This window comes from Panicum virgatum, chromosome 4K, assembly GCF_016808335.1.
Source record: "Panicum virgatum strain AP13 chromosome 4K, P.virgatum_v5, whole genome shotgun sequence".
Taxonomy (NCBI): Eukaryota; Viridiplantae; Streptophyta; class Magnoliopsida; order Poales; family Poaceae; genus Panicum; species Panicum virgatum.
The window spans coordinates 6847478-6872956 of NC_053139.1; the positions used below are offsets into that span (position 1 = coordinate 6847478).

A 25479-nucleotide genomic window follows, 5' to 3' on the forward strand; every position below is an offset into this window, starting at 1 on the left:
TGGGCATACAACTGTGGATGAGTTTTAGGAAATTTAAAAGTTTAATTTCTTTGTTCTACTACTAATGCTTATCAGAAAATAGAGATATACTGGTTCGAGATTGAATGTGTTTTTTTTTTAAAAAACATACCACGATTTTTGGAGATAGAAAAAAAAAGTGAGAAACATCTGGGAAATGCACGGAGAGAGGAGGCAAACGTCAGGGAAGTATTGTGACATGCAGTGGAATGGCAAGACGAAAAATAACTTCAGATAAACAAGGAATCTTCTGGAATACAAGATATATACTCCTGTCGGTTCACATTAATTGATTAACATGAAACTTCCCAATCATCATTCACAGTTCAACAGACAATAGACCGTGTGCTAGAGGTGCTAGACAGGGATAATCACAGCAGAGTTTCAGCACAGCTCACAATTAATGTAAGAACAAAAAGCAACATGAGGAACAAAAGGGAAGCAGTCGCGTCACAAGTTTTGGCGTGACCAAAAGGGCTAGTTTTTAGAAATTTAAATCAACACAGATTATTATTAAAATATTAGATTAAAAAGAATTAAAATTAAAAAAATGCGACCGGAGGTGGGGATTTTCGCCGTAAAATGGACTAGAAAGGAACAGAGGCTTGTGGGTCCCTCTAAGGCGGCTTTCTACTGGGCCTCACCGGGGTAGAAACTTTGCAGGAAATCGTTGGACCACGGCCCATGTAAGGTCTTGAAAATCTCCAGCTTGTTAGGCCTCCGTAGAGCCCAATTGCGCCATACCCACACAGCTCAACTACTCAGTTCCCGAGCGAAACCCCCGATTCCCCAACAGATCCCATTTTTTTCTGCTCGCGTTGTTTGTTTCGAACTCACGCAACGCGAGCAGAGCACTCGCTCCACACCCGCCGCTGCCGGCCGCGCACGGCCGGCCCCCCGCCCACCCACTACAACCTCCCACCGCCGCAGCCGCCGACGACGAAGGCGGCGAGGATGAGCGGGGCTGCGCTGTGCGCGGCGCTGACGGAGCTGGGGTTCGACGGGGAGGACCCGCTGGACGCGGACGCGCTGGAGTGGCCGTTCCAGTACGAGGAGGCGCGCCCGCTGCTCGCCTGGATCTGCTCCTGCCTCCGCCCCTCCAACGTCCTCTCCCCATCCCACCTCGCACAGTAAGAAAAATCGGTGCACTCCCCTTCCCTTCGCTCTCACTTTTGCTGTTGTGGTGTTGGTGATTGATGCTGAGGCAGATTTCGCTGCAGCGTCGCTGTGTCATGAACTTCATTTCGGTGTCCCTTGCACGAAATGGTGTCGAATTTGAGGCTACGGGGGGTTAATGAGAGATGCTATGCTAGTCGTTGAGGGATTAGGGGAGCTGGGGTACCAATCTGGAGGGGAGTTTGGGGTGCCAATCTGGAGGGGAGTTACTGCGAATTCTCGGGGAGCTAGGTGCACTAGGGTTCTAGGGGAAGGAGAAGGACGAAGGTTTGTATCTCTATGGGAGCGAAATATTGGGAATTAGTGGCTAATACCAGGGTTATGTTGATGCTTTAGTGATAGAATTTGCCCCCATTTTGATAAAGATGTAAATTTATGGATTCTGGTTGGCTTAATTTGTAGCTGCATTCTATTATTGTCTGTTTGGGTTGGGGGGACACTGGTTTGATGGTTCTCTTGGTAGTTTTAACTTGGACCTTATGCATTTGGGGATGAACAATTTGAAGGGTGACTGCTGTGTGTTTTATAGGGAGGCAAGGGCAAATATCTGCTGGTCGTTTTTTCAGAAATGACGTTTCTTCCTGTATAACTCGCATAATGCTTCTGAACTTGCAGTGTTGTGCTTATTCAGTAGTAATACATTCAATATGCCTTTGATCAAATATCAAAAGTTTTGTTATCATACTTTCATTTTCTAACTAACTTGAATAGGTGAATTTTTAGCTTGTTGCTGTTTTAACTTGAATCAATCCATGCATGACTCCATAGATTTTGGCTGTCAGGTATGAGCAACTCGTGGAAGAGGGAAGATTGCTAGAGGTATGTTCACAAATGCATTTCTACAATGTAGAATTGTTAAAATTTCTACACACTAAGAATATAGGATACTTTAAGCGCTTCGTTTAACTGATGTGGCAAGTGGATTTTCCAATTGTTGGAAATTTGCTTCAAATAATTTCATTTTGTGTTCAAATTGCATATTATTTGATCGCACTAGATTATATTGGGAAGGACTGAAATTTTGTTAGTTCTTGGTGAATGGTCTCCATCAGATAACAGTTGCATTTCCAAAAAAGATCAGAAACCTCCCAAGCAACTGCATTGTAGACATCTATTTCTGTCATACCTCTCTTATGGTTCCCTGTATCATTTTTTCAGGGTGAAGATTTGGACTCTGCCTTTGATAGTATTTCAGCCTTTTCAAGCAAGAAAGACAACCAGGAGGCTGTTTTTGGATCCGAAGAAACCATTCTTGATATCCGGTATGCTTGGAACTTCCATTTTTATAAACTATGTTGGACTCAAATTGTAATGGAATTGTTGCTACATTTAAGTTGTCATAGTTATAGCATGGCCCATGGGCCACCATTTTTATTTTTATTTTTTTTGTAGTCATGGGTTCAAAATTTAGGAAAACAGCTGTGCCAAAGTAACTGCATGTTGTGACTTGGTCACTGACACGTGTCCCCCGCCTTAGTGGGCCCGCATGTCAGTGACCAAGTCACAGTGCAGTTATGTCAGAGGATCCTTTTTTCCAAATTTTAGTAGGAACTGGTTCCTGAAAAATCAATGTTAGAATATAAGTTTACAAACCAGTCGAAAAGGGTGTTTTTGCGCTGCTTGAACTATTTATTGGGAATGGTTTTGACTCAACCATATACAAAAACACTGTAAAACGGACTTAAACTGGTCATATGTGTTTAAGCGTCTGCTATTGCGTCAACTTTCCTCTGTAAACCCGAGTGGAGCAAAGCAAAATGCTACCTAGGCCAAGCTGCAAATTGCTTAATTGAAATTTCCTTTCTTAGCATCTTATAAGTGCTTTTGTTGACAGAGTCTTCTCAATTTTTCACCTGCAGCGAAGCAAAACTAGCACATAGGGCTGAAGTTTTTGAGTTACAGAAGCAGCTTACACGGCAGCAAGCACAGTTTGATTTGCTTGCAGGCCAAGCTTCTACTCTTATTCAAGGTAGAAGGGCACGTTTATCTGCTATGTCTACAGTTAGTGGACATCTACTATCATTAGATGAGATACTTTCTTCCAGAAACTTGGAGGTATGAATTGATAAGTTGCGTTTCTTGTTATGATATTACACGATTGAGGCTTTGATGATGACGTTTTATCTAATGACGACACCTATCTTTTTGTATGCTCTGCAATTTATCTCACAGTTCAATATAGCCTTTTCACTTTATATTGGTGCACTTCTAAAGGGAATAATTCTGTGGCTGATGCTTTTGCATCTCAATTTTTTTTCATGAGCAGATGTGGCTCATTTTTTGTATGCAAATAATATGAGATATGGAAATCTGTACTCTGTGGTTCTTTATTCCTGTAAATGAGATACAATATGTTCCATAAGGTAACTTTTCAGTAAGTTTGACTTGTTATATTTCTAACTTTCAGATGAATGCAGTTCTTGGAAGAATCGCCACTACTACTCAGGAACTGGCCCATTATCATTCAGGGGATGGTATATATTCTTTACCTAGAGTCAATTGGTCATATCTGTTATGCTTTTCACCTTTCATCAATGCATAATAGTGACAATCCTATGGAGTATAGACATCATACTGTATCCAATAAAGTCCATTTTAAATTTATGGTATGCAGAGGAAAGTATATACTTGGCATATTCAGATTTCCACCCTTATGTTGTTGGCGACTTGGCTTGCACAAAAGAGCTAAATCGGTGGTTTTCAAAGCAATTCGAGAAGGTAAATAATGTGTGTTGTTACATTGTTCTCAGTTAACTGACTGGCTAACTTGAGAAGCTATGACAAGGCAATACCATGTAATTCGGCAGATTTAAGGACTTCACCTTTTCTAGGTTTCCAAAACAAATGTTCTGCGTAGTTGCATAGTTATATATCGTTGCTGACAGTTTTATCGTTTGTACTCTTCCAATACCATAGGATAGCTCTCCATAATTTGTTCTCTTATTTATCTGGCATTAACATTTGTTATGCGATCAGGGTCCATTTCGACTTGTTGCTGAGGAGGGGAAATCGAAATGTTCCTGGGTTAGTCTTGATGACATCACTAATTGCTTGATGAGAGGTAAAACAATTTTTCTTCATCGAATTCTTTGTAATTGATTTTTCATTGAGGCATAGTTAAACCAATAAAGGAGCATGATTCTAATACTGGGATAACATATAAGTGTTATGTTGTCATTATGCAGGAGATTCTGAAAAGTCTCATCATCATCAACGTGTGGCTGAGTTGCAGCGACTTCGTTCCATGTAATTAGATTTGGCTATATATCATGTTTTAACTTTCAATTTGTAGCCATTCATTATATTCATAACTCATAACTGCTGCGAATGGCCTCTAACTGGGTTGGTTAGGTGGCTCTAGTAGCACTCCTCAGGTCCTGGGTTCGACTCCCCGTGGGAGCGATTTTCAGGCTGAGGTTAAAAAAAAAACCTCATCCGTCCCATGCCAAAGCACAAGTCTAAGGCCCGGCCTAGGTCGCCGGTCATCTCACACGGGCTACGGTGCTGCTGTGTAAGGGTGGGGCAAGGGTTCGTGGGTTTTCTCGACCTGCGTGAGAAGGTCGTTTCTTAGCAAATGCCCGGGGGCTGTCTTACCCCTTGCAGGTCGATTTTTTTTTCATAACTCATAACTGCTAGCATTTCATGCAATCTTTTTGCATGATGCATTTAATCATTGAGTAAAACTCAAAGTCCGAATATGCTAAATTGCTAACTCTTACTCCCTTACATAAAAGATGGTTGGAAAAGATCCATGAAGCTTTAGGGTCATGTGGATGGACAAACTTACAGAACCACCTGTAATTATTGTTGAAAAGATTATGAGGACTTGCTCTTCTTCATGATTGATGGTCCACTGAATCATCTATTCATCATCCAGTGGTCCACATGAAAGCTTGCATCTTTGTGCCTGAAAATCGGGTTGCACCCTATACGTTCCTTCAATTATACCATCTTGATATGGCTAGCTAATTTTTCTCGAATACTATGGCCAACTAATTTCAATATTCAACTTCTTTTGTGTGTTGATCTCATTTTTACTACTGATTCGTTGAGCTGTTTGTTATGTGAATTTTGGGGTCATGTTCTGTTCCTCGTTTTAGCCTCTTTGGTGTCTAATAATTTCTGTTTCCAGCTTCTTAGCTTTTTCTAGCCAAATTTTAATGTATTCCTGATTGCTCTATTTTGACAACAGATTTGCTACAAGTGAAAGACAGTGGATTGAAGGACAAGTTGAGAATGCTAAACAACAGGCAATACTTTCAATATTAAAATCACAAGTCTCATCAGATGAGGCTCATATACATAGGGACATCCATTCTCTTAGGTATATGTTACTGATTATTTTTCATGGATCAATCAGTTTTGCAGCTTTGTACTATATACATAAGCGTATATCTACGAGTAAATGCCTGGAGCAGAAACGAGCATTTATCTTATATCAGTCACCTCCCATTTCTTTGTCATTTATCTTCAGGAGAAAAGGTTCTGAGCTTGCTGGAGAACTCTCGACACTTTCACAAAAGGTGCAGGCTTTTCTATCTGAGGTATGTGGAAGCTCAACCTTATATTTAGCAATATATCCCCAGGTTATTAGATTAGTTGATCATGTTTCAGGTTTAAGTTTGGTTTTGCTCTTGGTTTTGGAACCTGAAAAATTGTATGCTGGGGTTAGCTTGAAGCTGTGACTAATTCTTGATTTCTTTCAGAAACACCATCTCACAATGTACAAGATTCTTTTAGGTTTTAGAGGTTAAGATGGCAATAGTAGTTCTTACCAAAGTGCATCAGTTATTATTTGATTCTTTGTTTGACAGTACAATCTTACATCCTACTTGTTCCATCTATTCACTCGTTCTTCCCTGCAGACGATACCATGCCTCTGTTCAGAACTTGCTCAACTTCAAGGCACATATATTTTGCAAGGTTTGTAGAAAGCATTTCATTTCTTAGTGCTCAGCAATTTTGTTGTATTGTTTGCATAACATTCTTCTGATCACTCAAACATTTAGGGGATTATGATTTAAAGGTCATGCGCCAGGAATACTATATTAACAGGCAAAAGACGGTAAGCTCATTCTCACGCTACACATATCATGCCGACACCTTTTTGTATCCTTTTTTTCTTGTATTTTCTTATTGGTTTTGTCCTATTCTTGGTAATATTATAAAAATAGGATGTTCTTTATATGCTTAGTGAGGTGTTGTCAAGTTGTGTAAACATTATCTTCCTTATTTTAGTTTTGCCTTCGAATCATTCAAGGACTTGTAGAACAGTTTATCACATTTGCAACAAAGAAATTGAGACAGAAATTGGCATGGCTGGTACTTGGTTGCTGCCATGTGTTACTAGTGGTGTGCAACTGTGCATGAGAAAAGGTGGTTGTCTTAAGCTTTTGGGTTGAATTGGTTGGTGCATGCAACTCAATAAAATGTAGTGTCAATGCGTTGCTGCTACACACTAAAACTCTGGTGTCATGCTCTTGTTACAAATGGAAAATTATATTTTTCTCATAAGATGAAGTAAGCTGCTCTCGTAATGTTAGTATTGTATGTCCTTTTATTTTTCTCCTAATATTATTGGCACTTCATTTTACAGTTCATCAATCACTTGGTTAATCAGCTCGCCAGACACCAGTTTCTGAAGATTGCTTGCCAACTTGAAAGGAAGAACATAGCTAGTGCTTACTCATTGCTTAGAGTAATAGAGTCTGAGTTACAGAGCTACCTGTCAGCAGTCAATACCCGTTTGGTAAGCAATCTCCATTGTCATGAACTTGCTTCTTGTCCTCATTTCTTCGGTAGTTTTCATTTTACATGCTGTTTCAGTGGCCTTTCATTTTTATGTCTTCAGGGTTATTCTTAATTTATTTATTTTAATGTGATCCTCAGGGCCATTATAATTCATTAATTCAAGCTGCATCTGAAGTAAGGGAACAAGGAGCGATTGACGATCGTGACACTTTCCTCCATGCAGCGCGAGATCTTCTATGTATTCACTCAAGTAAGCAGATAGCTCTACTTGGTTAGCTGTATGGACATTTAATTTCCATATTATTAACGTTTCCTATCCGCTTATGCAGATGTCCAAGCAACAGTGCCAACATACATGTCGGCACATGCATTAGTTCAGCAGATATCAGCACTTCAATCTGACTTGCTTTCTCTTCAGTCTGAGCTGGAGAATACCCTTCCAGCTGACAGGAAAAGATGTATAAATGAGCTGTAAGTTAACGGAGCACTGTCCAATACTTGGTTTCCTTTTACCTTATTCTGTGTCACAATATATAAAATCAACATTTCAGATGTTTATTTTAATGTTTTTCTTTGCTATGTACTGACCTCTTCTGCTGTGTACTGTGTACCAATCTACCCATGTATAAACAATTGATCTCAGATATCCAACTGACCATTCAACGCAGTAGATAATTTCCTAGCAGTCTAGCACGCAGCCAAACTCTGGCTAGTAGGTTTCGATCCCAGTGTTTCAGCTTGGTTTTTCTATACATGGAAAAAAGTTGCCTCATCTACTGTTCATAAATTTAAAGAAGCTCAAATGTAAGAAGTCATGCTTACTTTTTTATCTGCGCTACAAGCTCTTTGCTGAAAGGCTTGTTGAGTTGGTTATTCAATATTCTGTTTGAAGTTTTAACCTGCAAATCCACTCTTTAGTCTGCCAATAATATCCAGTAGGTATCAAAGTCTATTCATTTCAATCTCTTCCGCTCTTGCAGATGCACTCTGATTCAAACAGTTGAACAGCTTCTGTTTGCATCGTCAACAACTGCAGAACCAATATTGACACCTTGGGTATATTTTTTGATCCCTCATATTACTAAGTTTCTTGAATCTCTTTTATTTCAGCTCAATAAACCTTAAACTAAAACATGTTCGTCTCATAGCCACTGATGCGGGCACTTGATGATATGGAAAACGCCAACGCTCAAGTTGAAGTTTCTGTGGAAGAAGTAACCAAGGCTCGCACCCAAAAGATAAAGGTATTTCATTTGTTGATATGCTATTGTTATAGTATTGTTTCCTGAATATTGGAGTGAACTAGATAGCACTGAAGGAAATTAGTTTCTTTCACCCAATACAAACGCGCAGAATGACTGGCTTCTTTTCTTGATCATGAGCCATCATTAATCAAAGAAGAAATATTTAAGAATGGGTATATTGGCCCTCTTTCTGTTTCCATGTTCTTTAGAAGACATCATGACTGAAATAGTTTGTAGATCTTCGAAAATCGTGCCCATGAGGTGGGGAGGGAGAGGCAAATATTCATTGATTTTTTCTGCAACCCCGAGCGCCTCAAGAATCAAGTCAGAGAGCTAACCTCCCGCGTGAAAGCTCTCCAGGACTAGACTTTTTTTTTTTCTCTAAGCTGGTAAGTACAGGATGCAATTCCGATTCCTTTAATTTCTTACTTGCCTATTGTATCACAATCTTTCAAATCACACGATGACAAGCAATATGTTTTGTGTCTGCCTTCGGTCACTGACAATCTTTCAAGTCACTGACAAATGCCTTCTGTCTGCCAGGTCTCACATGACAAGCAATATGTTTTGTGTAAAGTTTTGCTCCAACATAAAGTTGGGGTTGCTGTGCAGGGACGATATGGAACAACAGTATAAACCATCAGGTAGTGGATGGTGCTGTTTTGGTATTATTTATTTGCGATCTGTATGTTGTAAAATATTTCAGAAACCACGAGTCCAATCTTTCGTGTATGATTGCACTTGAGTAGGTTGTGGTGTGCAAAGATCATTAGTTGATGTAGTTTGGATAAATGGAATCGACCTTCACTTGCAGGGGGTCTGATGCAGTGATGGCTGATGGGTTATCCGAGCACCGGAGACTTGTTTGGAATCTGGATACATTGTGATCACCTATATAGGTCCATTGGGAGAAATTGACAGAAAAAGAGTAGCTCGTTTTTTCACTCTAGTCCACATACCCGAAAGGATTGGTGCTATACTTATCCAAGCATGGGAAAATTTTGGAGAGGATGATTCTGTTGTAGGTTTGTAACCTAACGAACAGCTGAAGCAGCCTGTGCCGTGGCTATTGTGTTCGAGCATGTGCCGAGTTGTCCCATTTACCTGCTGCTTCACTTCCAGGTTACAAAAGAGTTCCTAAAAAAAGGATTACAAGAGAAAAAAAGGTTAAATTAACTCTACAGGATTAAACATCATGCTCCGAGAGGACTATACTGAATTAACATCGAAAGTCCTAAACTGAGCACATGGCAGATCCAAACAACTTTCTATTCAATCTGTAGCGGATACATGGCAGTACGGTACCACTGTACCAGTGGATACAGGCATTTCATTTTGCACAAGGACATGACTGAGTTAAAAAGAACCAATGAACATTTCAATATTTCCACTACCCATACGAGTCACGAAACATACAGACAATTGAAGCAACCTACAGGGTGTCACATTTACAGGGCGGGGAGCTCACTTCCGAAGGAGGCAAGCTAGGGGGCTTTCTTATTGTTTGGGTACAATCTTTACAGTGACCTCCCTACTTCTGGGAATGAGGACCCGAGTCTTATTCCAAGTTCAGTTCTCAGTATCCTCTGGTATCTTGAAAAGGAACTGCGGTAGTGAAGCGATGCGGGGGAGGTTCAGCAGCAGCTCCCCGAAGGAGTCCTTTCTTGACATTGTTGGTGGATTGGTGGCATCTGCAGTTTTTCCTGTTGGTGCTGAACTGAATTCTTCGTCGGAACCATCTGAGGCCTCCATGCCAATTCCATCACTGTCATTTGGCTCAGGCTTTGGCTTGGCAACAGGCACTGCATCTTTCTGAATCAAACAGCAGAGGGAGTCCACCCTAGCCATCAGTGATCTCTCATCGGAGGCAGAGACAGGTGGGCCTTGTGTGTCACCAAGAAGGTACTGAGCGATCTCCTCCAGTGTTTCTTTGGTCGGCACCTCGTTGTTGGCCAGTGCTGGATTGCCTGAAGTGATCTGCTCTGAGATGCAGTTACCTAGGTGGTTTACCAAATCATCCACTGACATTGATGGCCTAAGCCCAGGCACCTTCAATAGACTCCACCAGTAGGGGATATTGAACTCTGAAGCTGCACCATTCATATTTCTGCTCATAGCTTGTACACCTACAGCCCCTGCTCCTGTAAAAATGCCTCTGGGGTTAGAAAGATTAACCAAAATATGTGTTAATGTATCATGTGAAAGACCTTGTATTTCGATTCATCAATATGAGAGGACTTGAGCGTGTACAGGCTTGCCCACCATATATAGGTGCAAGGTATCCATACACATGTCCTCAAAAAAAAAGTAATCATACTTCAAGATACTGCTAAGACTGCAACAGAGGGAAGGAGTGACGAAGATGCCATCATCGCTTTTGAATTACCTGTGCCCACTGCCTGAGGAAGATATTCTGCTGGCATTCCAATGGAATCATTGGTTTCATTCTTTGCAGACACAGATGAGCCAGCACATGGTGACAAGGAACCTGAGTACCCAGGTAGAGCTTCACGTTCATCTTTCAAATTAGTAAAACCAGCACATTTTGATTCTACCGGGTCCTCAAATATTGAACACCTAGGTTCAAACAATGGAGAGTCTAATATGATCTCTGGTTGGTGGCTCAATTGAAATAGCCGTTGATCACACTGGATAAGCTTCTCAAAATTCTTGCTCAACAAGGTTGAAGGACACTGCAGAAAATGACGCCTGCATATTTTTGAACAATCAGAGTACTGAACAATGGAGGGGCTCAGGCGCTCAACAAGTAATAGTATAAACAGCAATCCATTATAAATCAAAATCCTGTGTTATAGATGATACAACTCTGTTATAAATAAAGTTGGTTACAAATGACACCAAGGACCATAGCTTGCTAAATAGTGAGCAGCCTCTGGAGAGCTAACTTTACAACGCATGCAGGCTTCCCATTTTTTCTATAATGCAGTGTGAAACCTATTGAGTTGCATGCACCGACCATTTCCTATGGATCTTTTAGAGTCCAAGAAGAGACTGGATGAGCCCCTGTGATGGACAAATTTACATCGAGAGTAAACGCAGATAGTATGAAACCATAGATTGGGTGATCAAACACGGGGGTACAAAGACTATTCATTTTTCTTGATTGGCTGAAAAGGGTGGCAATGTCTCCTTATGTTGCTATTATTATTATATATAAGAGGCTCCTAAACAAATCGAATCTAGATATGATCATATGATATAATCAAACTCCAAGTGATTTCCAACTAAGTAACTAATTACTTAGCAACACAACTAAAGCAAACAATTTAAAAGTGCATGCTACAACACCTAAGTGCCCACTGCCCAGAAGGCTGCACAAAGTAGTAGTTCTTTGTTTTCTTCCAATAATGGTAATAAAATCATCAAAGTAAATTTAAAAATCATGATGCACAAAGTACTACAAAATCCCAGGTAAGCATTGTGAGTCTTGCACTTGAAGCCTTTAAAACATAGAGAAAAATCGCCCGCAAATAGAAACATGGAGCAAAATCAGTTGGTGTGCTTATACTCCAACAGAACAGCAATAGCAAGTAACATGCTATGACGTACCACCACAATGTACAGATTCCATTGCCCATAATGGGACACTCTTATCATATGAAATCCATTGTGAATAAGAAAAGCACTTCACCTGTGCATACTTGCTTGGCCACCAGTGAAATCTGAGGTGGCCTGCCACAATGTGTGTTTTCTTGGCTGAGGATCTGTCTCTTTAAAGAATAAAGGTGGTCTGGCCAACTTCACAAAAAGGAAAACCTCTCAGAACATAAACAGAGGTAGTGAACTAAGAAAACAAAAAGGAACAGTTATATTTCAGGTAAACGTACCACCACGTCCAAGGTTCCTTGCCCATTTTCAGGGCAAGTTGCCTTCAAAGCAGTAATATCTGACCACTGAATTTCTATCTTACTCTTAAGACCAGCTTCCAGTACTTCCCACACAAGCTTATGCTTTGCAAAGTAACACTTGGCCACCAAATCACCTTCATACCGTGATACATACTGCATAGAAGAAAGAGGTAACTTTAGTTACGATTGAGAATGAAGTTTGTTCAGGTGAACTATTATAAACTACTGGATGCATTAAGAATGCTGAGAGTTTGGCTCAGAGATGCTGCTGCAAGAAGCTCGGATAACACAAAGATGAATTGATGTTTCACTGAGACTTCATACAATGACCCAGCTAAATAAAGGGTATTTAACATGTCGACTATGTCTCAAGAAAGCATCATTATTCACCCACATGGTATCTTTTGTGTGAGCGTAATATTAATACTTCTCTTATTAAAACAAATAAAAAAGGCAAAAAAAAGGGATACATGGACCTAATACATATTGAGGTTCTGGCAGAACTCGTAAGGAAAAAATAAAAAACCTCACCTCCCATGTACCAATTTTCAATATATTTGCAGGAAAATTTGAAGCTTTTAGCCGTTCTCCTGCTGTAGACATGCCAGATTTGTTGTCTTTCTTCTTAGAAAGTTCCGAACCGCTGTTGTCCATAGAAGACTCTCCTACATTGGATGCTTGAGAAAGCCTCATCTGAATCAAATCCAACAGAGATGGACTTTTTTTCAGCCGCAATCCCAACGGGCTAGGTTCATCGAGTACGTTTTGGTACATATCCTGAAAGTTTTCATATCAACATAAGAGCAATCAATCTTAAAGGTAACCGTTCTATAATGAATCTATGTAATCATATTTTATTATGTAAGGGTTAATTAGCCATTCACAGAAGCAAAACATTACAAACACCTTGAATTATTTTTTTCTAGCAAACAAGCATGTGCCCCGTATAAATATCTACGAATGAACAGTTCGCCTGGGTTTTATGTTCATAAGGTTATTTATAGTTTCATTCCTAATGACACAGTTTATTTTGAATATACAGCAAGTGTTGTCGCCCGCATAAAGTATAGACGCTTTGTATATTGGTCAAATAACGGTCTGGAATCCACTAAACAAAACCTAACTTAGTACATAGAGTACATGTACACTATGCTACCTTCTCTGTCAAGGTGCCAAACCCACAGAACATTAATTGACCCACATTAATATGTCAAGATGGTAGTAGCAAATTCCAATCATAGATTGGTAAAATGACAAGACTTACTAATTGAACAACATGGTATGATGACTCCAAGAGCATGACTCGACTATTGTTTTTTTCCCTGGTTGCTTCAGAGTGTTATGAGCATGTAGGGAAAGTAATATGACATATGAGTTATATGGGTCACAGAGAATCCCTGTTAAAAATCAGGTGAAATAAATGAACGGGTTTGCAACGAACTGCAGCTCCAAGTCAGTAACTGTCAACCAATCTCGCTGAGGCACTTACAGCAGGACAGAGGACATTCATAGCGAAAATTGCATGCAGACAACAGATAAAATTTATCTGAATAACATAAGCTGTAACCTCATATACACAGTTAGACAAGTCCACGAGAATCATCCACTGTTGCAACATCCACCTCTAGTCCTCAAGCGCTGGTAATTTTCGGATCGAACGCCTGAATTTCACAGCTAAGCTATACCTATACTTCCCAAAAACATCACGCTTAACTATCCCCACAACATCCTGCCGGAACTCCCCGGTTGGCATCGAACATGACGCACCAGTAGCTATTCAGCTCAGTCCCAGTCCCAATCGAGCACACAAAATTTCGGGCAAAAATACGGCAACTCCGGATCTACCTGCTGCTGCTGCGGGGGCGTCGGGGGAGTCGGCTGAGCTGCCTTGGCACGCTTGCTGAGCGGGCCGCGGTCGTCGGCCCCGAGCTCCTCCACCTCCAGCTTCACGGCCGCCGCCTCGGCCGGCTCCGCGTGCCGCTTCCCCGAGCTCGGGAGCTGCACCATGTGGGTGGGGTGGGGATCGCCGGAACCCTAACCCTAACGCTGCCGCCGATCACCGCGGCGGCCGAATCGAATCGGGGTGGGGAGGGGCGAGACGAGACGAGGCGAATCGAATGATTCGGTGGGGAAGGGGAGGAAGGGAGCGCGAAGGCGAAATGGGGAGAGGAGCCGTGCTGGCCTTTGGCGAGGAGAAGGGTCCAGAAATAATAGCCGCGCTCGCGCGGCGTGACGGCGCGCAGCCCATGACCTGTGGGACCCGCGTTTTTGGCCCCCACTCGTCGGTGACGAGTGGTGGTGTCCCCAAGTGGATAAAGTAGCGGGGTCGTTCGAAGCCGGGCGCGCCGGCTGTCAGCGGCGCGCGGCGGTGACGCGGCGGGGCCCGCGCGGTGGGGCCGGATGCTATGCTCGGTTGGGCGTACTCGCACGAGCACGCGCGCGCCGCGTGACTCGTTTCGTTTTGCCGCCTTCACGTGGAAAACGCTTTTCTTCCCTCCAGTCTCCACTCAGGCACTCACTAGCCGACGGCTAGTCCTACTTGTACTGTACGATTATACTAGTGCCACTGTAGCGGGATCAATGATCAAGAACTAGCGTTGAAAAGTTCAAGCCCATGGAGTTTCAGGTGTTTTTTTATGGGTTCGAGGGATCAAATAACGTTGATATATAAGTATCATATATGCAAACTGTCCTCCACGATGAAAAAATAATAATGGCTGCAGTAGGATGAAGATTTTCTCCAGTGTTAATGATCCGAATCAATCAGTGATGCGCAATCAACAGTTCAGTCAACGACACTTAGCACCTTAACTGTCACCGCAAACATAAACTTGCGCGGAAGGCAGAATTTTTACACTTGGTAAAACTTGATTCAAATGCTGTAACATATGTGGAGGTTCAGAGAAATGGAGAACAAAACTCCGAAGTGTCTGTGGTATATGTCTCTCGAGACTTCGCTAACTTCGCTACACTACTGTAAATGAATGAATTTAACGACATGGATATCTAATGAATGCCTTTGATGAAATGTCTAGATTTCCCCCCCTAAATTTCAACTATTTGCTCGTATACAAAGAAAATTCTTCGTATGCATCCAGTATCAACCCCTGTTGGCAAGCAGTGAAACTCCGTCGCCATCCTGCTCTACATCAAGGCTCTCCTGGTTCTTCCCGTGCTCTTGGGGAGATTTGTCAGGTGAAGTGCCCCTGTCCACAGTAAGCAAGGTTAACTCAATATTCTGCATTCGGTGACCTTCACCATCGTCTTCATCATTCAGCAAATCAGATGGAAGAAGAGTGGAGTTTGGATCGCTACTTGGCACCAAGAACAACAGAGCCAACGGTAGTAGCCTCATCACATTTCGAATCATGATAGCAGCCCAGAGGTTATTGAATTCTGTTCTTGTGATTCTCAACAAATGAAGGAGCAGTCCACCAACCCATTGTCCAGTTAATCCACCAATATTGTCAATGGACATAAGCAACGCGTAGAATGTGCCCTCGATGCCAGTGGGGCAAAGCTTTGAGCTAAGCACCAGAAGAGGCATCCACTTGACACGGTTGATCATTTTGGAGACCCCCTCATCAATCACGGCGAAGTAGTAATCAGGTATCCCCATTTTCAGATTTAGACGAAGAACCAAGATCAGATCCAGCATTCCTGACAAGCTTAACATCAACTGGCTCGAAAAAAGCAGGCTGCGAAATGAGTGGTCCTTGAGAATATTTTGATAAAGTATAACCCCAACAAGAGAACCAACTGACCCAACGGCAAACATAAAGCCAATAAATCCCTGGTAAAGTAACAGATAGTTAGTTTGACCCTTTGATTATGTGCTATAAAGGAACAATTTTCAGAAGTGCTAAATGTTCACAAGATGAGTGGAGTGCTAATTCAAACATAATAAATGCAGAGCAATTCATAACAACCTCTCAAGTACGTGTCATTGCTAAATGGTTTCTTAATGTACCTCATGAAAAGACAGTCCTGCCTTTCGGTCAGTGTACCAGTAGAACATTCCTTCTTGGATGTCCACACTCAAAGCAAGCGACACATACATGTATACACATGGCCGCCATACTTCAGGACATTTTAGGGTTGTTAACATTTTCCCACTTGCTTCTACAAACTTCTTATGAGCCTGGTTTTGTAATTGAAAAAAAAGAGAGGAAAAACTAGTGTAAAAAACGGATTACTTAAATGTGGTGTCAAACAGGAAAAAGGACAGCATTTTTTTTTCTAACCTGCCCGTAAGGAAAGTTGGGGGTATGGATCTCCTTTAGCAGCATTCCAGATAAAATGACCAAGGCGGAGGGTATAGTTAACAGGCCGAGGGCACCCTTCAGAAACACAAGATATATGCGTTATCAGATACCAACACCACCAAACTTTCAAAATATACCACCACCACCATCCAAAAATAATGACAGTTGACTTGTCTAACTTGTATCCAACACATCACATAAGAGAGAAGCAACACAAGTCCAGCGAACAGATTGTTTATGAACATAATGAATATTGGTTGAAATATCATGGCAAGATCAATGCAGATCAATGAGAATTGAAAAACATGAAGCTCTAACAAATTATTATATGAGATGAACTAGTGATACTCACTTGAGCCCCTATCGCATGAACAAGAAAACCACTTATTGAGAATCCAATAAGACCTCCAACAGATGAACAGAATCCATTTAAGCTTATCATGTCAGCAGCAAGATGAGGGTACAATATACTGTTTTCCGCCACACAAGCATCTATAGTGACATCGGCTATTGCCACACTAGCACTTCCGGCCATCAATGCCAACAAGGCGAACAGTGCATGAAGCTTGTTGTGGAGAGAGATTATAAGCATTGCAATAACTCCGATGAAGCCTGCATACTCCTCAGAAACAGGGAGAGGACAAAACAAACAAAATACTCATTTTGGTTTATACTTTTGCTAAATGACATTCATCTCCTATCAAGGGAATAAGTAGTGCAAATGCCATTGTTTCAGGAATAGGCCTATATGTCTGCCTTATGCTGCAAAGCTTGCTTAAAATAAATGCACCCACATAGCCACATGGATTCCTTCAAGTAGCTATTTGGTAAAAATTTGAGATTCTCTATATGCAGTTTGCCGACACACAGTTACAACTTACAATATGGTGAAACTCATCCCCCATACTGTAAATAAGTTTGTCTTCTCGTTTAGTTTGGATCTTAGACTACACCTACAAAGTGAAAGTCAACTATTGCATAGTCACAAAAGAATTAGCAGCCCTATGTAAGATATTAGCTTGTAAGCATGATTGATGCTAGCTCATCACCATTGACACACTTTGTCACTACCTTTTCAGCACCAAGTCACCGAACTTTGTACTTGTACTCCTACATTTCAGCCAGATATTTTTCAGTTCTGGAGTTCCTAATTGAACAAGAGCACTGGTTGTTCCAGAAATCAGGCACTACTTCTAACCAAAAACCAGTAAAGCTCAGCACAAAGCTCCTCACCTGCAAGAATGAAGTACGGCCGCCGGCGGTATCCGGCGACGGGGAGCACGTCGGTGAGCAGGCCCCAGAGCGGCTTGACCATCCAGGGGATGGACGTGATGCCCTGGTACACCTGCGCCACCGATGGCTGCACCCGCTGCACGTCCTTCCAGTAGTAGTCGGACGCGACGCGGCTGATGCCGCCCCCGAGCCCCTGGCTGACGCCGTACGTGGCCGCCACGCCGAGCACGAAGCTCCAGTGCAGCTCCCTGGCCAGCATCCGGAGCCACGCGGCCGGCGACAGCTGCCTGCCGGCGCCGTCGTCCTCAGCCGCCTTCGCCGGCGACCCCGGGGCCGCCTCGATGAGGACATTTGTCTCCCTCTCCTTGTCCTCGGCGAGGTCGGGGGGCGGCTGCGGCGACATTTTCTTGGTCGCTCGTGCTCCCGCGCGAGATCTCCAATGGCCGGTAGGGAGATTGCGCGGTAAAGCTCGGATTCCTCACCGGGTTTTGCCGAATCTCTCCATGCTGAATCTGGGTGGTGGATGCTCCAAGCACAGATTTGGGGTTTCTTGAATCCTAAGCTATATGGAAAGCAACAAGATCGGAGCTGGGCGAGGTAGGTGCGCCTGTATCGATCCAAAAGGTCTTTAAAAATCAAGAGAGTGTCAGGTTATTTGCAAAGATATCAGATCAAAGGTTTGCTTCAACCTATTGGTACAATCTAAAACAAAAAATTGCCAAAAAAAAACTAGACAGAAAATGTCAAGAAAAAATTGGCTGCCGAGCGGTGCCCAATTGCTTCCAAAAGAAACACCGCTCAGCATCAAGATATGAATGGAGGTTAGCTGGAGACATCGGGTACAACTGGACTATAAACAAGAACACCGTGAGGTAAAAAAAAAGTTGTTGCAGGAGATCGAAGTCCTTAAGAAATTGGGAGATTCCATTGGGGGATTAGCCGTTTGACCTTTTTTGCTTGTTTTAAAAATCATGAGCTGGCTCGCTACCCGACACCGGCATGGACAATGGACAAGCAGTCGCTGTCATGTGGGACTCCCTATGCCGGCCCCACCGCGTGCGGTGGCTTGTACAGTCGGGGTATGGGAGTAGTTAAGCTGGGACCTGTTAGTTCCCAAAAATTTTCAAGATTTTCCGTCACATTAAATTTTTAGGCATATATATTAAGTATTTAATATAGTTTAAAAAAATAATTAATTACACAGTTTAACTAGAAATGATGAGATGAATCTTTTAAATCTAATTAGTATATGATTGGACACTAATTACTAAATAAAAATAAAAATAAAAGTGCTACAGTAGCAAAATCAAAAAATTTCACCAACTAAACACACCCCTAATCGATTCGAAAAGACAAGATCGAGGCGTAAGGCTGTTCACACTTCTCTAAATATTCATTCATGTCCTGGTTATTCAGATTTTCTCTTCTATATTAAGTTTTTCTGCACTCATTCATTCTCTAAATTTTTCCTCTATGCCAACTACCCGCTGCGAGACCCATGTGTCGGTTTTTCTCTCTTTTTTTCAATTTTACCCGACGCCCTCCCCCTCCTCTCTCTCTGCTCCCATCGCCGCTCGCTTCCCCGGCCTCCCTCCGTCCCCGCGCGGACGCCGGCCCTGACGCCCGCCATCCCCGCGCCGCCGCCGGCTTTGGCGCCCTCCCTCCTCCCGGGTCGAGCAGGGCCATGGCGGCGGCCGGATCTCGGCGGCGCGGCGGCCGGATCTCGGCGGCGCCGATGGCGACGCTCGCCAGGGCCTTCATCCTCGCCGCGGCGGGGCAGCCATGGCTGTGGCGGGCGGAGGCCGCGTGCTCGAGCTCCGCGCGGCGCCTTTCCTCCCTCCTCCCTCCCTCCTCCACTTCCTGCACCTCATCCTCCTCCGGCCATGGCGGCTACAGCGCGAGGCGGCAGCCAGATCCGGCGTGACGTGCTCGAGCGGCGCCGTCGTGGGAGGAGGCGGAGCTCTAGCGCGGCGAACGAGACGGCGGCGTGGGGCGGGCTGCCGGGCCCCACGAGCTGATGCAGCCGTGTAGAGGAGGTCCTCTATTCCCCTAGATTTGGGGAAAATGAGGAGTTCCTCTTTGGTTCGGGATGATTTACGGAACGCCGCTGCAGACCTTTCCTCCTCTATTTGCATCCTGGAGGAAGTGGTAGAGGATACCAGTGCGAGCAGCCTAATAGACCCATCACCGGCTAGGCTGCTAGCTCTCGTCACTTGAACTCTGGAATGGCAAATGGCGCTTCTGCCTGGGCCCACCGGGCAGTGAATAAAATGGTTGACGCTTCAAATGGGTCCGCTACTCCGGTGAATGGTTCCTCCCCACTCTCCAGGGACGCGGGAAAAGCGCTACGGGCACGCCCTAGCTGCACACGAAGAGAAATGGCGGGACGCTTTCCTGACTCCTGGAGTCCTGAATTCCCGATGGTAGTAGCCTAGTAGGATTGCTCTATACTCGTCAACGGCTGCACTCACAGTGTTGCATCAAAGTTTAAGCAAAGTTCAAGCCAGACAAGGAGAAGACATGCATGAGGATCTGTGGTTTGACCTTCACCATCGCAACGATCAAGTTATTAGAATTAAGTTGGTACTGAGATTATAAACTGTAAAGTGTCTATCCGTCTAAGATTGGCTAGTGGTAAGTGTAACTCGTTACTCTATAGCCAAGAGTGTATCGTAAAATGCTTAAGTTGTTACTGACATAGTCAAAGTTATCTATGTTGCATTGAGATTTTGTGATGGTGAATATAAGCTCGACTATATTTGTGAGTTTGACTCTACTTGCCACTTGAGAAGAGAACAAGGTGATTTTTGTGGAAGTTGATGATGAGTTCACCCACATTTTTTAGTATGCCAGAGTAGACGTGTAACAAAGGAGGTAACATTGGAGGATATTATACACCCTGAATTGAGTGATGACTTTGTTCCGACTTCCCTTTATCTTGCTCTCCAGTTTATATTAATTAGTTGCACCATCTTATGTGGCATAATTTAGTTGTGGTCATGATATTGTGTAGCTCTCTGTCACACATACACACAAAACACACTGACGCGGAATCCATAATCTTAGCATTATGGTACCAGTGACATTAGGGAGGGAACTAGAAAAAATAAACATGAGTGGACAACTGCTAATATAATGTTAAAGTGGTTCAAATGAAGCATTTACTTTTTGTCCAACTTAGTAATAATACTAGGTTCGTGCCCGTGCGTTGCTACAGGTGATAAAAAAATTCACATCAATGCGCACAATATGGACACAAATGATAGTTTTCAGATCCATTGATATTCACACGCAAACATTCACACAATACTTTCCTTTCATAGGCTTACACAACTCATGCTGCTTCTTGTTGCTGACAACAATCCTAAATATTGTGCTAGAGATGTAGCTGTCCTAAAGTGAAAACAATCCTAAACAACTAAAGTTTGAGATATTGTAGCAAGATTATGATTCTTTACATTCTTAAAGGAAATATTGTGCCCTGGAGCATCCAAAAGCTCATACAGTAATTGTTCCCTACTCCAACTTCTTGAGCTCACCAATCTTCTAGCATTAGAGATATTGAAGAATCAACTATTCGATATCAATCTTCTAGCTCCCTATTGTAGAAATTGCACTAACATGTTTTGTTACTGAAGAATCAACTATTTTCTACTCAAAACCCTTTTAAGTTTTAGAAAACAAAGTCAGAATATCATCAGCAGTGTCGGTACCTCTGGACTAGGGTACCCCCTCTTGCTATGTCCAGAGTCGCGTAGTTATCCGTAACTACGCCCTAAGGAGCTGAGCAACCGGACCCTTGGGGTCCGACTCCATCTCACTGGACCAGCAGTCCCGGACCCGCTTCCCGCTGGGGATGGGTCCGGTGTCACCACGTGTCCCGGAGAATGGAGCGCTCAGCCAAACAGCCGGGGGCCCGGACCCTCACATGCTATCCGGATCCCTCAGCGGGGAGGGAACAGACACCCCGCTTGGAAGGGTCCAGAGCCGCCATGTGTCCGCAGGTGCAAGCACGCGCGCGGCTGCGACGCTTCCCCGGGAAGGCTCGCCCGCCTACCGCATTCAATGCGGTAAAATGTATGTGCGCTCTGTTGTGGCAGAGCCCGAGGTGACTTTTGCCAGGCTATACTGTTGACCGCGCGTTACCAAGGCGCACAGTGCAGCCGCTGGTGCCACCCACGCCATGCGCGTCAGTCTGCTACACCAGTTAGACACGGCAGCTCGGCGACGGAGTATCATAACGCCTACGCGGTAGACCCAACAGTCTACGCCGCAACCTACACTGCCTCAACGAGCGCCTCGCCGATGGGACGGATGAAGACCCCCCTCTCGGTCAGAGAGTCTACAGGGCGATGAAGCGTATCCGGCAATAGATTCTCAATCGCTGTAGCACCATTAATGTCTTTTTTATGCTATACTATACATCCTTGTTGAACCCACCTGTCGGGGTCCAACGCCTGTGTACACGTCCCCCTTGCTCTATAAAAGGGAGACGCCCGTTAGAGAAGGGCTCAGGTCCAAACAGGGACTTGGAGGCAGAGGATAGACTCATCCACTGACCCAAGAGCAATACAACTCTCAGTGGACGTAGGGTGTTACGCTCCGGCGGCCCGAAACCACTCTAAATCCTTGAGTGTTCCTGTGCTCTTGCTCCATGAGTAGATCTGAAGACTAGCTTGCACTTCCCCGGGTAACCACCCTCTGGGACTAGGCGGGTGGTTTCCGCCACCCGGTTGTGGCCCTCTCCAAGAGCCACGACATCTGGCACCGTCTGTGGGGACGCGCAAGCATTGGCCAGATCTTCGCTCACCTCCTGGCTTTCTGAGGTTGAGCTCATCCTCTGCAACTACGACGAGAAGATGAAGAGGGGCGCGGCGTCACCTACGTAGCGGGCCCTGACACCAAGGCAGCAATGTCCTCGGAGTAGTGGTGCACGACAGCGGCGCCTGCTGTGCGTCGCCACTACGACACCTCAGAGCCGGCGCGGTGGCGCGCGGGGGCGACGCCTGCGGCGCGTCACCCTGCGACACCTTAGCATCGGCTCAAGGTTTTATCTCAAGCAACCACCGGGGGCCTCCTGCGGCGGCGTGGCATCGGCTCGAGGTTCCCTCTCAAGATGGAGCCTGGGGACAGAAGGATGTCTGTCGCCTTCTCCCTCGCCTGGCTCAGGCCTCCCTTGGAGCTGCTGCAGACAGGCGTCAACCTCCACCGCAAGGTGAGGGGGGCCTGCGCCAGCACCAAGGCGGAGCCGGCGAACAACCACCCTTCTCCACGCTCCGTGCTCGTCCAAACGAGCACCCGTCCATCCGCTGCGCCAGGGGGCCAGGCTGGCTTCCGACAGCAGCTGGCAACGCAGGGCCACTCCCATTCAAAGCCAAAGAAGTTGTTTTCATGCAAACTAAGCATGAAACAGTTCTTGTTCTAAGGAAGGCCCTGCAAGCTCCCAAGGTGATGTTGGATGATGCTGTACAAGCACGTCCAGGGCGCCTTCGCCCCCAACAACTCAGAAGAGCCCCCAAGGTGACAGTTCCACTACGGCCAGCAACGTGCACGCCCTACGGGGCGACGGCTGTAGGTTATCACTAGATAAGATTGTGTGTATTCCTCCTTTGTAATGATGCGGTGCCTACGTGTGGTCCAGAGCGGTAATGGTCCGCCCTTGTAAACCCGACCTCTGGCTTCATCGCACAAACATGCGACACCAGCAAGTGGTCCAGAGCGGTAGAGGTCCGCCCTCGTAATCCCGACCTCTGATGTACACCACAAATCAAGTAATGAAGGAGATTAACTTCCTCAGTCTTATCTTTACATTAACTTAATGGCACTTATCCGTTCAAGATTGCATGTTCCTTCTCCTGTGCGGAGTCTTCTTTTGTTGCTAACGATCCAAATTGAGCTGCTGGCTTGTGGTCAGGTGGGGGACACCCCTTCTAGCTGGAAGGCAGTTCGGACCCCTAGGGACATGCTCGGAGAAGTGGAGCTCGTATCTAGGGGTAGAGAAGCTCCGCGTAGCTTAGTCTGGTAATGTACCCTAAGCCTACGTACTTCACTGCCCTGTTACGAGTCCCCTAGTATCCGAGACTGCTGTCCCTAGAGGTCCCGGGCTCCCTTCTAGTATAAGGCATGGTTTCCTATGCCTTGCTGCAAAGACCGGTGGTGTAATCCATGGGATCGTCAGCAACGACCCAAGTCCACTCCGGTGGCCCGCTCCGGCGGAGACCGCTCGCCACTGTCGCCCAAGTCCACTCCGGTGGTCCGCTCCGGCGGAGACCGCTCGCCACGGTCGCCCAAGTCCACTCCGGTGGCCCGCTCCGGCGGAGACCGCTCGCCACGGTCGCCCAAGTCCACTCCGGTGGCCCGCTCCGGCGGAGACCGCTCGCCACGGTTGCTTCAAGTCCACTACGGTGGCCCGCTCCGGTGGAGACCGCTCGCCACGGTCGCCCAAGTCCACTCCGGTGGCCCGCTCCGGCGGAGACTGCTCGCCACGGTCGCCCATGTCCACTCCGGTGGCCCGCTCCGGCGGAGACCGCTCGCCACGGTCGCTCCAAGTCCACTCCGGTGGCCCGCTCCGGCGGAGACCGCTCGCCACGGTCGCTCCAAGTCCACTCCGGTGGCCCGCTCCGGTGGAGACCGCTCGCCACGGTCGCCTGGAGCCGGGTCCGGGGAAGTAGTGCTTGCTCCCTGGGCGATTCAAGGTCTGTGCAGCCGCTTAGCTCGGTTCTGCACCCTAAGCCTGCACCTTCGCCGCCCTACGAGAAGCGCTCTAGTACCTGAGCCTGGCAACAAGTGCTATGGCCTTGAAGGGGTCCGGAGCACCAGCTCACGACATGAGCACACCAACGCAATCCGCATTGCGTCATGATAATGGCCCCACCTGCGGGTTCGTACCTCTCCCGAGGTAGGCCCGGGGGCCACTGTCGGTACCTCTGGACTAAGGTACCCCCTCTTCCTATGTCCAGAGTCACGTAGTTACCCGTAACTACGCCCTAAGGAGCTGAGCAACCGGACCCTTGGGGTCCGACTCCATCTCACTGGACCAGCAGTCCCGGACCCGCTTCCCGCTCGGGATGGGTCCGGTGTCACCACGTGTCCCGGAGAATGGAGCGCTCAGCGGGGAGGGAACAGACACCCCGCTTGGAAGGGTCCGGAGCCGCCACTTGTCCGCAGGTGCAGGCACGCGCGCGGCCGCGACGCTTCCCCAGGAAGGCTTGCCCGCCTACCGCATTCAATGCGGTAAAACGTATGTGCGCTCTGCTGTGGCAGAGCCCGAGGTGACTTTTGCCAGGCTGTACTGTTGACCGCGCGTTACCAAGGCGCACAGTGCAGCCGCTGGTGCCACCCAAGCCATGCGTGTCAGTCTGCTACACCAGTTAGACACAGCGGCTCGGCGACGGAGTATCATAATGCCTACGCGGTAGACCCAACAGTCTACGCCGCAACCTACACTGTCTCAACGAGCGCCTCGCCGATGGGACGGATGAAGACCCCCCTCTCGGTCAGAGAGTCTACAGGGCGATGAAGCGTATCCGGCAAGAGATTCTCAATCATTGTAGCACCATTAATGTCTTTTTTATGCTATACTATACATCCTTGTTGAACCCACCTGTCGGGGTCCAACGCCTGTGTACGCGTCCCCCTTACTCTATAAAAGGGAGACGCCCGTTAGAGAAGGGCTCAGGTCCAAACAGGGACTTGGAGGCAGATGATAGACTCATCCACTGACCCAAGAGCAATACAACTCTCAGTGGACGTAGGGTGTTACGCTCCGGCGGCCCGAACCACTCTAAATCCTTGAGTGTTCCTGTGCTCTTGCTCCATGAGTAGATCTGAATACTAGCTTGCACTTCCCCGGGTAACCACCCACTGGGACTAGGCGGGTGCTTTCCGCCACCCGGCTGTGGCCCTCTCCAAGAGCCACGACAA

General features: G+C 45.6%; 3 protein-coding genes across 5 annotated transcripts; 1 reads left to right on the plus strand and 2 right to left on the minus strand.

Moving 5' to 3' along the window:
• Nucleotides 1-805: 805 nt before the first annotated feature.
• On the plus strand, nt 806-10496 carry LOC120702851 (AUGMIN subunit 3-like). Of its 2 annotated transcripts, XR_005686558.1 has the most exons (20): nt 806-1148; nt 1977-2013; nt 2353-2456; nt 3054-3249; nt 3602-3668; nt 3809-3912; nt 4171-4255; nt 4380-4440; nt 5387-5518; nt 5669-5738; nt 6060-6117; nt 6204-6259; nt 6791-6943; nt 7084-7195; nt 7275-7416; nt 7926-8001; nt 8094-8189; nt 8427-8578; nt 8733-8833; nt 9004-10496. XR_005686558.1 is itself a non-coding variant. In XM_039986811.1 (19 exons), the coding sequence occupies exons 1-18, from the start codon at nt 973-975 to the stop codon at nt 8553-8555; spliced, it is 1854 nt and encodes a 617-aa protein (XP_039842745.1). In that variant the 5' UTR covers nt 806-972; the 3' UTR covers nt 8556-8578; nt 8733-9136. The 2 variants fall into 2 exon arrangements, 1 of the variants encoding a protein (XP_039842745.1); XM_039986811.1 differs by having other exon boundaries at nt 8733-9136.
• Nucleotides 9443-14238, minus strand: LOC120702853. Its single transcript, XM_039986812.1, has 6 exons — nt 13904-14238; nt 12590-12835; nt 12038-12211; nt 11842-11948; nt 10576-10898; nt 9443-10330 (listed from the first exon to the last, which is right to left on the minus strand). The coding sequence occupies exons 1-6, from the start codon at nt 14063-14065 to the stop codon at nt 9759-9761; spliced, it is 1584 nt and encodes a 527-aa protein (XP_039842746.1). The 5' UTR covers nt 14066-14238; the 3' UTR covers nt 9443-9758.
• Nucleotides 14239-14870: 632 nt separating this feature from the next.
• Nucleotides 14871-18586, minus strand: LOC120702854 (probable folate-biopterin transporter 2). Of its 2 annotated transcripts, none has more exons than XM_039986813.1 (5): nt 17557-18586; nt 16676-16935; nt 16303-16398; nt 16029-16199; nt 14871-15851 (listed from the first exon to the last, which is right to left on the minus strand). In XM_039986813.1, the coding sequence occupies exons 1-5, from the start codon at nt 17957-17959 to the stop codon at nt 15159-15161; spliced, it is 1623 nt and encodes a 540-aa protein (XP_039842747.1). In that variant the 5' UTR covers nt 17960-18586; the 3' UTR covers nt 14871-15158. The 2 variants fall into 2 exon arrangements, with proteins under 2 accessions (XP_039842747.1, XP_039842748.1); XM_039986814.1 differs by having other exon boundaries at nt 16676-16942; nt 17557-17959.
• Between the last annotated feature and the right edge of the window lie 6893 nt (nt 18587-25479).